The 15,960-nt window shown below is 37.2% G+C and overlaps 1 protein-coding gene across 1 annotated transcript in view; it reads left to right on the forward strand.

The window, feature by feature from the left end:
* The window catches only part of PTK7 (protein tyrosine kinase 7 (inactive)), an 88,855-nt gene that overhangs the window by 39,486 nt on the left and 33,409 nt on the right, over nt 1–15,960 (forward strand). The window contains exon 2 of the mRNA XM_070948200.1: nt 14,324–14,617. Within this exon, the coding sequence (XP_070804301.1) occupies nt 14,324–14,617 (294 nt within the window). The remainder of the gene's footprint in view (nt 1–14,323; nt 14,618–15,960) is intronic.

Consider the following 15,960-nt stretch of genomic DNA (forward strand, 5'->3'; position numbering starts at 1 on the left):
ACAGTATTTGAAATTAGGACTTCTTTCCTATACTGTTTTTAGTAGTAACTTTTGTTTTGTTCTCTTCTGCAAATTTGCAACATCTGTGGTGAAAAAATAAAGATCCAAATTATACATATAATGTGCCCACTATATGTATAATATAAAGAGAGAAGACAATTGTACTTTACAATTGCATGATATTTGTTTAACACAGTGCTGTAGCAGGGAAAAAAAAAAGCAGCACTGCATTGTTAGCGTCTCTGGGGCCTGTTACTTCATAACATCTGTCCAAGATATAAGCAACATCTGAAATATGTTCTTTTTGGACTAGTTTTTATTGGTTATGCAAAGCAAGGGCTGTTTCTCCTCTTGATTTTATCATGTAAGTTTTAGTAAAGTTAGTATTGTATTTTGAATGTACAAGAAAGAAGAAATAATTCTAAGCCCACACGAAGTCTTTGTTAAATACTAAGTTACATTAGTATTTAATTCTGAATTTGCAAAATGTTTTAAAAATCACTTAACACCTTGTCAATTGATTCATGCATTTATTTATTTATATCCCACTTTTATTGTTTTTACAAATGGTTTAATAAACTAGTAAAAAGGTATTCACAGAACTTTAGTGCAACAGTAATATATTTATTTGTCAATTAATTCTTCTGTTTATGTTTGGCAGTCCCCATCCCCCCCAAGAAGCATTATAGATAAAGTTGATCATTGCAGAGACAACAAGGAGCCCTAGTCGATTATCTTGTGGGAATAGTTACATTCTTCAACTATGTCTGTTAGGAAGTTGCTGAGACAAAAATAATCCAATTGCTTCAAGATGTGGTCATAACTTTACTATCTTGGCCTCTGCTTCTGTCCTGAAACAGATTAACCACAGTTGTTCATAGGCTTGCTAATAGGTTGGAAGATACTGCACTGTCAGCCAAAACTGAGAAACTCCTTTAACATTAATGATTTTAAGTAAGAGATCTTACTTAGAGATTGCAGCATCTTTCCCCCAGAAAAGCATAGAGGTGACCTTGAAGAAAATACGCCACAGCTTTTAGGAAAATATGAACCTGGCCTGGAATGAACTAGGAAAGCATAAGAAAGAAGCTCAATTTTGTCTCACCTTGATTCATTTTAATATAATACATTTAATAAAACAAAAGAAGAAGGGAGGGAGAAAAGGAAACCCTTCAGGCTTTCACAATTCTGCCAAACTAGTCAATATAGACTATTTTAGAGTTTTGGTATTTCTTGTAGTGACTTTGTCTGCATTGAAGGATGATCTGGTGCTTTTGTCATGTATTGAAATATAATCACTGTTTACCCAGCCCCCGTCAATAAGGACTTAAGGTTGCTGGAACTGATGAGGAATTCTATTACAGTATAGCTAGAGGACAGAAGTTTTGGTGAGATTGATCTAAAATTCAGAGATTAAGAGAGACTGATGCAATGAAACAAATTGAATTTGAATCATAGTAAGGCAAAGTTGTTATTTGTCCAGAAACTATTTTATGGGCAACGCTGGCTCTGGACAGAATCACATCCTCCTGTCTTTGATAGTTCTTTTGGATTCACAATTTATAGCTGAGTAGCAGTCAGAGTCATGTTCAGGAACCTTTTTCAGCTTTGGCTGATGCAATCCTTTTGGATTAAGAGATCCTGGTAACACATATCCATGCTTTCATTACCTTGAGATTTGGATTACTGGTATTTTTATACTTTACTATACTTTTACTATGTTCACTATACTTGTAACTGCCGTAGAAGTTTACCAGAAAACTTCTAGTGCAGAACATGACAGCCTGCATGTTGCCAAGTGAAAGAAATAGCAAAATTAGACTATATTGTGGGCACAGTGTTGGTTGCCAGTGTGTTTCTGAGTAGAACTCTAAATGTTGGTTTTGACTTGTGAAGTTATATAAGTTTGGAGTCTATATTACTTGTGGCATCATCTTTTTCCAAATGGAGTCTGCCTTCTCTGTTGGTCTGCCAGGGAAGGAATGCTTCAAGTCCCTCTCCTTTGGGTATAAAAGGAATGTGTGTTCAAAAGTAGACTTTTTTCTGTGGTAACCTGGTATTTTGGAACACTGTACTCCAAAAGTCCCCAGTTAGATCACTTGTAAAATAAGATGTCCAATTTATGAAAATTGTAACCCCCTCATCTGTATGTTACATTTATTCTCTCACATACAAATGATTTTCTCATCAACAATACAAATTAGACGTTCTAGCAAAAAGAGCAAGTCAGGGAAAAAAGCATAAGGTGAGGTAAGTGAAGGGGAAGGAAAGAGAAGAACAATGCTGGATGGAAATGAGGGAAAGAGGAAACAGTGAATGAAAAATAAAAAAGGGGCATTGTCTAGAGGATTCTTTTTTCATAAAAAGATTAACAATTCAGGGATGCTACAGCCATTTGCTCTAGCATCTTGTTTTTCTCTGAATAAAAGGACCTCCTCCGTAGTTCATAGGCAAATTCTAGCTGTGATTAAAACTGTTATTAGGAAGAAATTCATGTTATCATTTAGAAAGTACATAAGATGAGAAATTATGTTCATTTTTCTGTAGTAGATAAGTAGAATTGCATAGAAAGCAGGAATCATGAAGATAGCTTGGTGATCTTAGCTAGATGAATTTCCCAATTTTTTGGTGGGGGGAAGATGGACATGTTTATGCCAAACATGTTCAAACTCAGTTACTGATGACTGACCCACAATCTCTGCCCAGAAGTTGGTTCCAAGCTTCTACTACTTTTTCTGTGAAGTAATACTTTCTAATGACCCTCCAGAAAGAACTACTGAGCAGACAGGCTGGTGGAGAAGGCTGTAAATTTTGGAGGACAGAACACACATCAGTGAGAATAGCTTGACAAAGGTGGCAGAATACAAGAAAACCAGGCTATGCTTGACCCCAGATGAGCTGACAGAAACTATGTTAATCTGGGAGGGAGAAAAATAGAAAAGAGATTCTAAAATGCTCCATTTGGAATTGTCTGAATAGGACTGTATGTATTCATAACTTGTCCCAAAAGTGCTTTTCCAAGAGGCAACTGGACTTTGTTTTTCTTTGAAATTGTTTCTTCAGAACTTCAGTCTCAGAACTGAAAAAGCTTCTTGGATAAGAAGCAAAATGTCTTCAAGGAAAAACAAAGTCTAGTTGCCTTTTGAAAAAGCATATTTGGGACAACCATGACCTGGAAAATCTCCATAGATGTAATCATAGCTTCTTAAGCCAAGCTCACTTTATGTATTTGAAATACATAACAATTATTTACCTAAAAGAACCATAAAAATAAATACTCAAATTTAGGGGAGAATAATGTGTATGTTTCTGGAAATTTGCTACCGCTCTTTCCCATCCAATAACTCTGTGATTTCAAACATTGCCTTCTTCAAACAGGTTTTCTTTGTATTTTCTACTTATTCCGATGGCCAACATACATTTTTAAATATACCTAACAAAACTTACTATCTGAAAGTACCAATGATTCCAAATAGTAGAGTAACCTTCCTAGGCTGGTATGTGGTCATTTTCATGATCGTTCAGAAGGGCTTTCTCCAAACTGGCTGGCACCATTGCTTTTGGCTTTCCAAAGATCCCTCAAGGCCTGGTGGTACCAACAAGCTGGAGACCCCAGGGAACTAGTGACATGGCTGTGTTGTTATTATTAGCATTCCTTTGCCCATTATTTCTTTCTTAGCTGTATTTTATAGTTTTTAAAGGTTTTTTATTGTAATAATTGTTATGTCAGCTTTGGAAGCCATATTATAGCATTCTTCCTGTCGGTCAAGGTCAGGGCAATCCTGCATCTGGAGAAGGAGTGGTCAGGGGGCTGGGTCAAGATGGAACAGACTTTGATTGGAGCATGTGATCGACGGGGGAGAAAGGGGATGGTTTTGGGAGCTTTGACTTACTGAAGGAAAACCTGGGCTTTTTAGATTCGGGTTTTCCCAGATGTGCCAGTTTGCCTATTCTAGTAAAGAGAACTTTGGAAAAATGCTTGCTTCCGCGTCTTTACTTGGAGTTGGGGTTTTTCTGGAACGCTGACATGTTATTGATTATTTATTACTTTTTTAGCTTTATTGTATGCCACTCAGTAACTTCATTTGTGAGATGAGTGGCTGAATATGTCATGATCCAGGTTCACGTCACTGGATTTATAGCTATTTTAAGAAGTTGATTGTTAATGATTTTCTGATTGTTAAGAATTTTCTTAAGGGCAAGGGCAAGTTTCATCAAGCCAGGAGAGTTTCCTTCTGCCCTGAATGAAAAGTTTTATGTAAGAAAAACAAATGATTGTGGATATCCAGTCATTCAATATATGGAACCTCTGTCAATGTAACAATATCCTATTTCAGCTGTCAGTTTGATATTCTATAAAATATATTCTAAAAAATGTAAATTTAAATGAATAAACCAAGTAAAAGAAAAAAGACAACATATTAAAATATCAATGTTAAAATTAATGACAAAAATGCAGTTTTAAAGCATGACAATGCAAAAAAAAAAAAAGTATTTGCCAATTGCCGAAATGAGTAAATATAGAGAAGACCAAGGGGAAAGACAAGGAGATTTTCAAATTAATGATCATTTGGAAAGACTGAGGTAATTTGTGTAGACCCTGGTGTAGACTGTGATGATAGTGTATAATTAGTGTACATTAGTCTTACTAATCTAGAACTATATATCCATACACAGAGTATAGACAGTGCACGGTTGTTACCTAGATCCTCAGAGAGCATCAAGGACCCCTCATCTCAACCCCGAGCTACAAATAATCTCCTTTATTAATTCAATATAAAGGCAAAATTCCAGTTATAGTACAACATTTCCCAAATCTGCATATCTGCCTACATTGCTTTTCCCAGAAAACACTGGAGAATTGTCACTTCTAAATATTATGACACATGTAACATTAATTGTAGTGGTTTGAGTATCTTTCATTGTTAAGACTGGTTTGTTTTAAGAGACAGTAGAATCATAATTAAGCACACTGCTTCAGTGTTTGTAACAATGCGCACGAGTAATGCAACACTGTAGCAGTGTGCTTAATTTTCGTGGAGTTTCAAACCCAGTGTTAAAATCTACCGTAGTACTTCTCGATATGTACTAAGGGTATGCAACGCTTTGAATTTAAAGACAAAAAGTGTTTCGGGGTGTATTGGAGAGTTTGTTTAGCATTTTCTACAACTCATAATTGAGTTATGATAACTGATAAATGATAACTGTCTTCTAGTACTTGAAAATTTGACACAGACAAGAGGAGATGTAAGAAATTTTCTGACATTGAGTACAATTAATCAATAGAACAGCTTGCCTTCTGGAGTTGTGCATGCTCCATCATGGAGGTTTTCAAAAAATAGACTGGACATCCATTTGACTACGATGGTATACGGTCTGTTACCTTCAGCAGGGAGTTGAACTAATAAACTTCTGAGATCCCTTCCAGCCCTAATGATACAGACTTTTCTGTGGGGAAAGATATATTTGGTTTAAAGAGTTGCAGGCAGATGCTATGTGAAGTGTTGCATAGCTCTAATAAAATTTACAGCATGTTTTGCAAATCGTATCAAGGAAAACGGAAAGTGGGCCTGTGACTCAAAAAATTGTATACAAGGAGCCATGTTTTATTTCAGAGATAGGTTGAAAAGGAAAAAAAAAATCATTAGAGGTTTGCACACTACCTTGCTTATGTAAGCAGAATGAACACAGGTAAGGTCCTGTTGAACTAAACTGGGTATAATTTATGGTAAGCAGAAAATAAATATTTGTAAATGTTTTCCTTGCTTCCAAAAGCAGAGAAAAAGTATGTTCAGATAAAACTTGTGCATTTAGTAGCAATCTTTCTGCATGACTCTTTTTTGCTGTTTCATCCTCTCTACCCACCTTGGCTCCAAGCAATACCCCGAAATAATTTACAAAGCTACTTTGCAAAGTCTGAAAACCACTTTGTTGCCTAATGAGATTTAGGGATTTGGTGTATATTGTGCATATCCTAGTTTATTAAACCAGATGATCATCTAAACATAATTCATTATCTTGGGAGTGTCCTTTTGGTTACAGTATAGTATGTTTCTTGACTATCTAGTTTGTTTTCCTCCAAAATACCATGGGATTTTAAATTTTTTTACATGGACTAGTGATTTTCCACGTTAAAGCAAACTCTTCCCTTATTATCAAATCTAGCAAGGAAATGTTCTTGCATAAAAAAATCAGATTATGAAGATAATCTTTGGAACTGTAGAGGCTTGCTGTTGCTTGAACTGAAAAGCATCTTTTCTTTTCAGTCTTGGAAAACTGCTCAGTTACCTCTGATCTTTTTGTTAAGAAATCTCCAAGAAACTTTTGAGGGATTCTAATGTTCTCTGGACATAATTTTAATGCAGTACTCCTATAGTAAGAAATGTATCCTTTCATTTAATCACTGCTGTTTCTTATAAGATTAAGTTAGATATTTGATTCCATGATGTTCTACTGGCCAGAAAAAGATATATGAGAATTTGTTTGTCTTTCGAGTTTTGAACTTCATTTTTTCAAATCTAGTTTGAGATTTTCCATTTGATCTTAATTTAAACGTATGTTTTATTTCCTTTTTTGAGATTGAATTTTTATATAGGACTTCCTTGATACTTTTCTTGGAGTGTAAAACCTGATCTCTGTTTTAAAATTTAAATCGCATGTTAATGGCATGTGGTTCAGAAAATCTAGCAAAAGTACATTTATTTCAAAATTGGGGCTTCCTCTTAAAAAATAATACATTCGTTAAAAGGAGCTGAAAAGATGCAACTTGGAGCAAATACAATTTCTTTGCTGATTAAACAGTAGGCTCAGATACATTTGTACATCTTGATAATGTGCAAAGCAGCATTTATTGCATTGGTCGGTTATCACCCATTATTTTTAATTTTTTATTAAATTAGATGGCAAACATTTGCTGCATTAAAATTAGTATGGAAATTGATATGCTGCATTGCTGATTTCACATGTGTATCTTAATATAGGAACATGTGTTTCCCTTTGCTGCTTAGCCTTGAGATACTTAAACATCCTTTGTTGTTCAGGCAGCAGCTGTTATGAATTGATGGATAAACAGGGCATCATTGTAAGTCATTATTATGGGAGAAGAACAGTTGATGATGGAAACTGCCTCTGGCATTCTTCTGCAACCACTAAAAGAAAATAAGATATGTCTATAGGTTGGCAAAAATTAAATATAAGAAACGTTGAATAACAGTCTGGGATTTTGAGTTTTTGAAATGTGATTTAAATACATTATATATTATTATATACATTGTGATTATTTCATTATAATGTCTATATCAGGGTTGTCAATTATTCAGTACAATGATACCTTGATATTCAACTGATTTGAAACTCATCGAACGTGGCAGTCAATGCATTTTGACATGAAAATTTTGTCCCAGTACTCGTCGTTTGTTTGGTACTCAACGCACAAGTTAGAACTTGTCGATGTCAAGTACCTTGTGACTCACTACATTATTCCTTATGGGAAAAATTTGTTTGGTACTCACTGTTTTTGGTATCTGATCCTGGAACCAATGAATAATGAGTAACAAGATACCACTGTATTTGAAGGCTATAAGCTGACCAAGGCAAAAATGATAGCATATCCTCCTCTTTCTCTCTCCTCTCTCCTCTCTCCACCCCTCTCTTTTCACCAAAATATCTAATTATGAACAGTACTCATACATTTCTGCTGCATCACATGGCAAGACTTTCATTCTCCAAAATAGTTTTAAATCAGCTATGCAATTATCTTCAGCCCTACTGTTCCAAAAAGTGCTTTTTCCAAAAGGCAACTGGACTTTCTTGGTGTTTTCTTTGAAAACGTTTGCTTCTCATCCAAGAATCTACTTCAGTTTAGTTCTTCAGAACTGAAGAAGTTTCTTGGATGAGAAGCAAAATGTTTTCAAAGACAACACCAAGAAAGTCCAGTTGCCTTTTTGTAAAAAGCACCTTTGGGATAACCATGACATGGGAGTCTATGACAATTCACCATGGCCAACTCACAATGGCTAACTCATTGCAGGACAGCTTTTTTTTTTTTTTCCTCGCCACAGGACAACTTTTTGCGGGACAAGAATTACACTAATATCAAAGAAATGGTGGACTAGAATCATTAAAGAAGGGATGCAAAAGGAGGGACAGAATGAAATGTGAATAGCAAAAATTAAAATAATTTTTATTTATTTTAAATAATTAAATAGAATTGTTAAATTATCCCACAGCGAATTAGCCCCACGGCAAATTAGCCACAGCGAGTTGTCCTGCAGCAAATTGGCCATGATGAGTTGGCTACAGTGAAGTTGGCCGTGGCAAGTTGTCCCATTTCCATGACATGGATAGAAGAATAGAATAGAATAGAACTTTATTACGGTCATCGACCAGCAATAAACATACAATATATTAAAAAAATAATACTGACATTAATAGTGGATAATAACATCCCTGTTAAGAAAATAAGTGATCTCAAACTGTTAGGGTCACTCCCTAATTTATGTGAGTGGAGAGCCGATAAATATGTGAGTAAATATATATTTTTTTCCAGAAATCATTATAGATATCACCAAAAAATTGGCACAAGTTGACAGCTATAATTCTGTAACCAGTTTTTTTTTTCTTGTGGACATTGCAGCTACACAGAATTTTGCTACTGCACGCATGGTATCCATGACATGGATGATTGAGAATCTCTCAATTCTCCATAGACATTCAGCCTTATTGATACTAAAATGCTAGGAGCCGGCAAAGAATAATGTAGCCACCCAAAGTCATGATACCAGTAATTGGAGGCAGCCTATAAATCCATAAATCCCATTAATAAATACAGAGGCAGCAAATGTTCCCTTTAGCCAGTGAATAGGAGATTGTAAAAATCACCATGCTGTCAGTGCTTTACTGCCTGTATTATAGCAACTATTGGAGTATAAAAGTATGTTGCCCTGGCTTCATATAGAAAAGGGGAAAATAAATTGCCAGCCTCTCTCCCCTATATTCTCAGTATGTATTGAAAGTCTTGTACAGAATCTGAGTTTTAGGTATGAATTAAAAGACTGTCATGATAGTTTTCTTGCTTTATCTACCTTCTTGTTTAAAGCTATAATAATGGCAAGACATCTTAGTTTTGCAACCAGATGCTTTTCCCAGTGGTAACAACGAGGGCTGCACGCTTTAAAGCAAAGAGTTTTTGTTAAAGTAAAGGAGGGCAGTGCTTTGCTGGAGCCCAAAGGAAAAAGGTTGGCATTTAAATGGTAGGCAGAGTGGGGCAAGGATACAACAAATGCTCCAGGATCACAAATTGTGAAAGTGACGTTTTGCCATTTGAGTTGTATTACACTTGAACCAGAAGAAAAATGTGGCTCAGGTTCCCGAAGCAGGCCACTTTATGAGAACACAAAATGGGCTGATCTGGATTGGAACGCAGATTTCATAAGGAGAGGCACTATTTGAAAATGTTATATGGTTATCATCTGATTGATACTTCGATCTATCTATGTCTTGGGGAGAAAGAGGCTCATAGACATTAAATGTATATATCCATTTCTGAAACAAAGAAATCAGACAGCTGCAAGTTAGAAGACTGATTGCTTGGCAGTTTCCAGAATTAAAATGGAGAGGAGGAAAAGAGTTAATTGCTGATCTTCACCAGCTGTTATGAAGATCTGCATACTCAGCATTTGTGGCTCTGACGGAATACTTTAAATTGCTTTCACACACTTCCCCTCTTCTCTGTGTTTAGAATTTCAGAGCCTTTAGTATTCACAGATGAGCTTGCTAACAACAAACAGAACCATTTGCTGCAACAAAGCCATGGAACTTTCGCAGTAGAGCATGAATCCTAGACGATATATTTTTGTCTTTAAAAACGACTGATTTACATACATTCCTCTTAGCATCTGTCTCCTATCTGACTGATCTTCAAATTCCAAGCTGCTTTGACCCTGTTCCACATGAGCGCTCACTCTTGGGGACTAAATTAGATGAAGAGCCACAACTGTTGAATTGCCCATTGTTTCCCTTTCTACAGCCAGTGTGTAATCTGAGGAGTATAAAAAGTTCAATTATTTGTAGATCTTGGCTCATGAGTACTAATAGTGAAATCTCCTAAGCAGGAAGCTAGTCCATTCTAGCTAGATGCATCTGAAACAATTTCCACATGGAAATGAGTAAGCATGGGGTTTCATGATCCTGTTGATCTCTTTGTCAGCAGCCTGACCAAGAAATTGCACCTAGGATGCTTATTGAGGTGCAAGTTAGGCAGCCTCTTTCCTGCAGTTCATTGTCATTGATCTTTTTTCTGTCTCTCTTCTAGCTGCAGTCACTCATAGATTCAAGTAGAGACATACCTGAATCTATTTTATTGATGTCAGGGGAGTGCTAACGCAATTAAGAAATTTTAATTGGTTCACTGACATATGATTGACAGTAGTTTATTGCTGAGTTATTTGGTAGTTTAAACATGGATAATTATATCCACTTTTCAGATCAGGAAAAATCTATGTTGCATAAGAATAGAAACTTTGATTTTTATTTATAATCTAAGAAAGTTGGCCTTCTGCAAGATGTTGAAATGTGGTTCTTCCATCTTGGGTCAGGACATTTCTTCCTCTCTTCCCTAGGGAGATTGGAGAGGAAGGGATTACAAGAGAGTAAGCAGGCACATAATGGGGAATCATTGGGATGTTTGCATAGTGCACTCAGAGCTACCAGCACCACAGTATTACCTTTAATGTGTATTGCCTATTGTGTGCCTATTTACTCTCTTGTAATCCCTTCTCCAATTTCTCTGCTCAGCAAGGAAAAAAAAAACCAAGTCAGTTACTGGAAAATATGTGCTGACTGTAATGGTGATTATGTGACCGAGGGATGCTGTGAAAGTTGCAAATGAGGACATCATAAATTCTCATCACCTTCGACTGGGTGAAACAGTCCATCATAGGGCAACTATTTATTCTTTTCAGCACTGTTGTAACTTTGAATGGTCACTAGACAAGGCAGTCAATTAGTAAGGATTATCTGTACTGTATGATTGAGCTTAGAACCCTATGGTTATACAGCTTCCTTGCTATGTTTATTTACTGCTTTGTTTTACCTTTTGAAAGCTTTATTTCTGCTAGCCCTGGAGTTAGAATCATTCTTCTGCTGCATCATACAAACAAGACAGGGCTCTCCCTAAATTTTTCAACAAGCAAAATACAAGTCAGAGTTGCCATTCTTCTGCTTTCCAGATTTTTCAACGATGGCTTTTCTTTTTCTTAGACATCTTTAAATGATTGAAGCCTGTGTAAGTGTTTCAGAGTGCAACAAATGTATACCCCTAATTTCTAAATTTTAAATCTCGTATCTGTTTTGCATTCTGATTTTGGTATTGGCATGTGCAAAGATACTTGGCCAAAATACCTCCCCAAACACAAAATTTTTCTTGTCTTGTGCGCAGTGAAGTTCTAAAACATGGTTTTCGTAAAATAAATAGCACTGTAATGAATACATACTATATTGATCACATCAAACAGCTTCAAACTTGCATTTTCCAGATGAGCATCCCAGTAAGAATTCAGTTTGTTTATGTAGTGGAACATAAGCACATTTGATTTATATATAAGCATTGTGTGTGTGTGGGTATGTGTATGTATCCATATATGTATATGTCCGTGGAGGTAAGTACTAAATTAAAATTAGAAGTATACATTTGTCAAACCTGCTACATTAGATTCCAGCTAATTTAGGATATCAAATTTCTTTTACTTTTTTCCTGGAACACACTGCTGTTGAGTAAAAGCAACTCTATCTCTTCCCTGTTGCAAACTTCTTGCAAAAGGGAGGAAATGCAATTGTCTTTTGCTGTGTAGGATTATCCGAATAAGCCCTTGAAGTCTCTTTGTATATGTCAGATGTGAGTAATAGAGATACTAGTCTGTAAATGTTTAATCTACCAAGCATAAGAAAATGATCAACAACCCAGCTCTGGTGCCTTAGCTTTATAAATCTAGCTGTGTAAAGGAGCCTACTGCTGAGTGTGGCATTTGTATACTATTGGTGCCCTGGTGACCATAAGCATTTTACTTATTGTATATTGTTAAGGTATACACTTAAAGTAAAACTCTTCTTTCTGCATCAAATTGTTCCATTTTAAATATACAAGTTCGAATGGAATGTATGAATGTCATGTTATACCAATATATTGTACATCTCCTAGAGAATTAATGTGCAAACCCTGTATTGCAGAAAATTATCCCTGTAATGTGCTTTGATACTGTTGTCAGGTTTGGGAGTTGATTGCTGGGTGTGAGGTGAGTTTGGGTGTATTGTGTCTCCTTTATCAATAAGCAGTTCTAATCAGTGAAGGGCCAAGGACCCAACTTCTGCTCCTTTTTGTTTAACATCTACATGAGACTGTTGAGTGGTTCATAATTCAGTCTTATCAATATGCAAATCATATCCAGTTGTACCTCTAGACCCCAACCTAGTTAAATGATGCCATCAGTACCCTGGACTAGTGCTTAGAGCTGTGTGGGCCTGGATGGGAAAGAACAGACTTGGATTCAATCTTGCCAAGCCTGAGTCGCTATGGGTTTTTAGGCCCCTTGCATCTGATGGTGTAGATGGGGTTGCACTTCCCAGTCTGGAGATCCTTCAGACTCGAGCAGTGGCAGCTATGGCCAAGAGGACAGTGGTGGGTTGCTCCCGGTTCGGTCCGGTTCTATAGAACTGGTAGTAAAACTAGTGGGAGGCTCCGCCCACCTGCCACAATATCATCGTGGGTGATCTGCGCATGTGCAGAAGCGCGAACGAAGCAAGCGCGTGTACGCGGTCCCGTTGCGAACTGGCAGTAAAGGTAAGTAGAACTCACCCCTGCAAGAAGGCATTTGTATATCTTCATTTGGAGTTCTAGTTGTAGTCATTCCTGGATTAGGTAGCCTTCCAGACAAGTGCTCTTGCCTTAGTCACCTCATTGTTGGACTGTAACAATATGCTGTATGTGGCTCTGTCCTTGAAGATCACTCAGAAATTACTGCTGTCTTATAGTAGTAGTGCAGGCTTCACGAATAGCAGTGCAGGCAGTGTTGCACATGTCTCATCATGCTACTTGATAACTCTTCTCTGCAAGCTACAGTAGTTGCCAGTAAGTTTCCACATACAATTTAAGAGACTGGTTGTCATCTATTTTCGTCGGGCCCTGAAAACACATCTATTTCATCTAGCCGGGCTGGCTTGATCCCATCCTTTTGGTTTTAATTTGAAATTGGTTTTAACTGGGTTGTTTTAAATTGAGGGCCGAAATTATTTAATGTATTTTAATCTGTTTTTTAAATTTTATATGTTATGTTTTATCTCGGCTGTTCACCGCCCTGAGTCCTGTTGGAGAAGGGCAGTATAAAAATCAAATCAAATCAAATAAATAAATAATAAAATAATAAAATCTTCTGTGGTATAGGATCAGGTTATTTGTCAGATAATCTATCTTCCATGGTTTCTGCCTGTCCAGTAAGATCAGACATAGTTGGTATGCCTCAAATTTTCTCAATTAAACAATGTCAGCTATCCCTGTTGCAACACCTTCCCTCTAGAACAGTGGTGGCTAACCTTTTCCGGACCGAGTGCCCAAAGCACGTGCATGCGCGAACACACGTGTGCCCGAACCTCCAAAATGCAATGCATGTGCGGGGGCCCTGCACGCTCCCCGCCCCCTGCACATGCGCGCCAGAGGCCTGATGAGCAGCCGGAGGCACACACACATGCACGGCGGAGCTGAACTGGGGCAATGGCTCACATGTCCACAGAGAGGGCACTGCATGCCACAGGTTCGCCATCATGGCTCTAGAATAATATCCATAGTGCTCAAGGTTGACTCAGCCTTCCATCGTTTCGAGGTAGGTAAAATGAGGACCCAGTTTGTGGGGGCAATAAGCTGACTTTATATAAAAAAGAACACTGCTTGGGGGAGGCTGAAAGCCCTACTAAGCAGGTATATACAAAAGTATGAAGGCTATTGCTTAACACATTGTAAGCCGCCCTGAGTCTCCGGAAAAGGGCGGCATATAAATCGAACCAATAAATAAATAGTGTTCCCACTTCAACAAAGTTCAGAAGTCTTTAAGAACCTGGCCGTACACCTTGGGCTAGGGTGTTTTTAGAACCCTGATCGATTGGTTAATATGTGCTTTATCCAGATAGTAGAGTCTTTTTATTTGTTTTTATTTTAAATGTAAGCCTCTCAGAATTGTTCTGAAACCAAGCAGCTTCTAAATAAACAAATAAAGCATTGTATTAAGTTAGTTATTTAGTTAATCAAATGGTAATATTTTTCTTTTGCTCTTTTTAGCGGTTGGGGCTCAAGCAAAGATATCTTTCACTAAAGAGCCATATTCTCAGGATGCGTTGCATGGTCGTGGTGCCATTTTGCGCTGTGAAGTGAAAGACCCTAGAGACATTGAATTTGAGTGGTTACAGAATGGGGAACCTATTCAGGACACTGAACGGCGTTTCAAGGAAGGAAGCAACCTTCAATTTGCATCTATTGATCGTCAGCAAGATGGTGGGAACTTCCAATGTGTTGCCAGGAATGTAGTTACTGGAGAAGAAGCTCGGACAACAAATGCATCTTTCAACATAAAATGTGAGCATTATCTTTGTTACTAACTTATTTTGATGTTCCATCCACCTGTCAAAATGGAGAGAAAAGGGAAGATATACAACAAATGTGTTCTTTAAATAATCCAACTCGATTTCTGCAGCAAATGCACTCATGCACCAGGAAGCATTGGTTAACCATAACTCTCTAGTATCTGCATATGAAAAATATTGGTTTGGATGGACAGCTCAAATCCTTTTGTAGTAAAACTTGAAAGGAGCATTGTTCATGAATAATATAGTCTATTTACCATTTCATAGTCAATGTCTATTCAATACTAATGCAGTTAATGAAAACAATGCTAGTAATAAAGTACAAATATAAGGTTTGATACATGTCAGATGTTGCTAAACTATATGGCTTAAATTAACAGGGCACCATTTACATAACTGTAATTAATATGCAATTGAAAAAAAACAAAAGAATGGAACCCATAAAGTAAAAACAGAAATTGCATAAAAATATATAAAATATTCATGGACAGAACAATTCAACGAAACACGTTTATTATTTATTTTATTTATTAGATTTTTATGTAATAAAGGTAACTCAAGGTGGCAAGCATACGTAATACCACTTCTTCCTTTTATTTTCCCCACAATATCAACACTCTGAAGTGGGCTGGGCTGAGAGAGAGTGACTGGCCCGAAGTCACCCAGCCAGCTTTCCTGACTGAGAACTCATCTCTGGGTTTCTAGATCAGTAGCTTTAACCGCCACAGCAAACTAGCTCAGATCTATTTTCTTGTACTTACATTTAAACTGCATTTTCTCTCAAACTAATTCTAATGTTGACTAATATGTGTTAGAAGAAGAATTTTTTTGACCTGGAATCCTTTTTTCCTGTGGGTTAGCCAAAAAGTTTTTTCTTTATTGTGCACTGCCAATTATGGCAGTGTAACTAGTTGCACCAACATACAAAATATTTTGAATGTTATGATACATATTTATCTATGTGCCTTAAATTAATTTGGAGCTGGAGTTCTATATACTTATACTTAACATTCATTATTATATTAACAAATGCAAAAATCAGGGGTAAAATGCATTTTGCTACTGGCTTGGAGATGTGAATGCTCGTGTGTGCGCGCTATATTTCCATGCGCCTCTTCTGCGCATGTTCAGAAGGTCAGTGCACGGGACGTGATGACTTCCGAGTGGGGAGCCATGCGGGACAGCTGCAGCGCCGGGGAAGCGTTGGCGCCTCCTCTCTCTTCAAGTAGGTCGAACAGCTTTTGCTGCGGTGCGGTTGCTCCAGCGGCTTTGGCTCTTTCTCTGGGTGTCGAGAGGGCGAGCATGGCCAGTCAGTCACTTCATTGCCGAAACCCC

This window comes from Pituophis catenifer, unplaced genomic scaffold (genome assembly GCF_029215685.1).
Source record: "Pituophis catenifer annectens isolate HBS135680 unplaced genomic scaffold, rPitCat1.0.hap2 SCAF_1, whole genome shotgun sequence".
In the NCBI taxonomy this organism is placed as follows: domain Eukaryota; kingdom Metazoa; phylum Chordata; class Lepidosauria; order Squamata; family Colubridae; genus Pituophis; species Pituophis catenifer.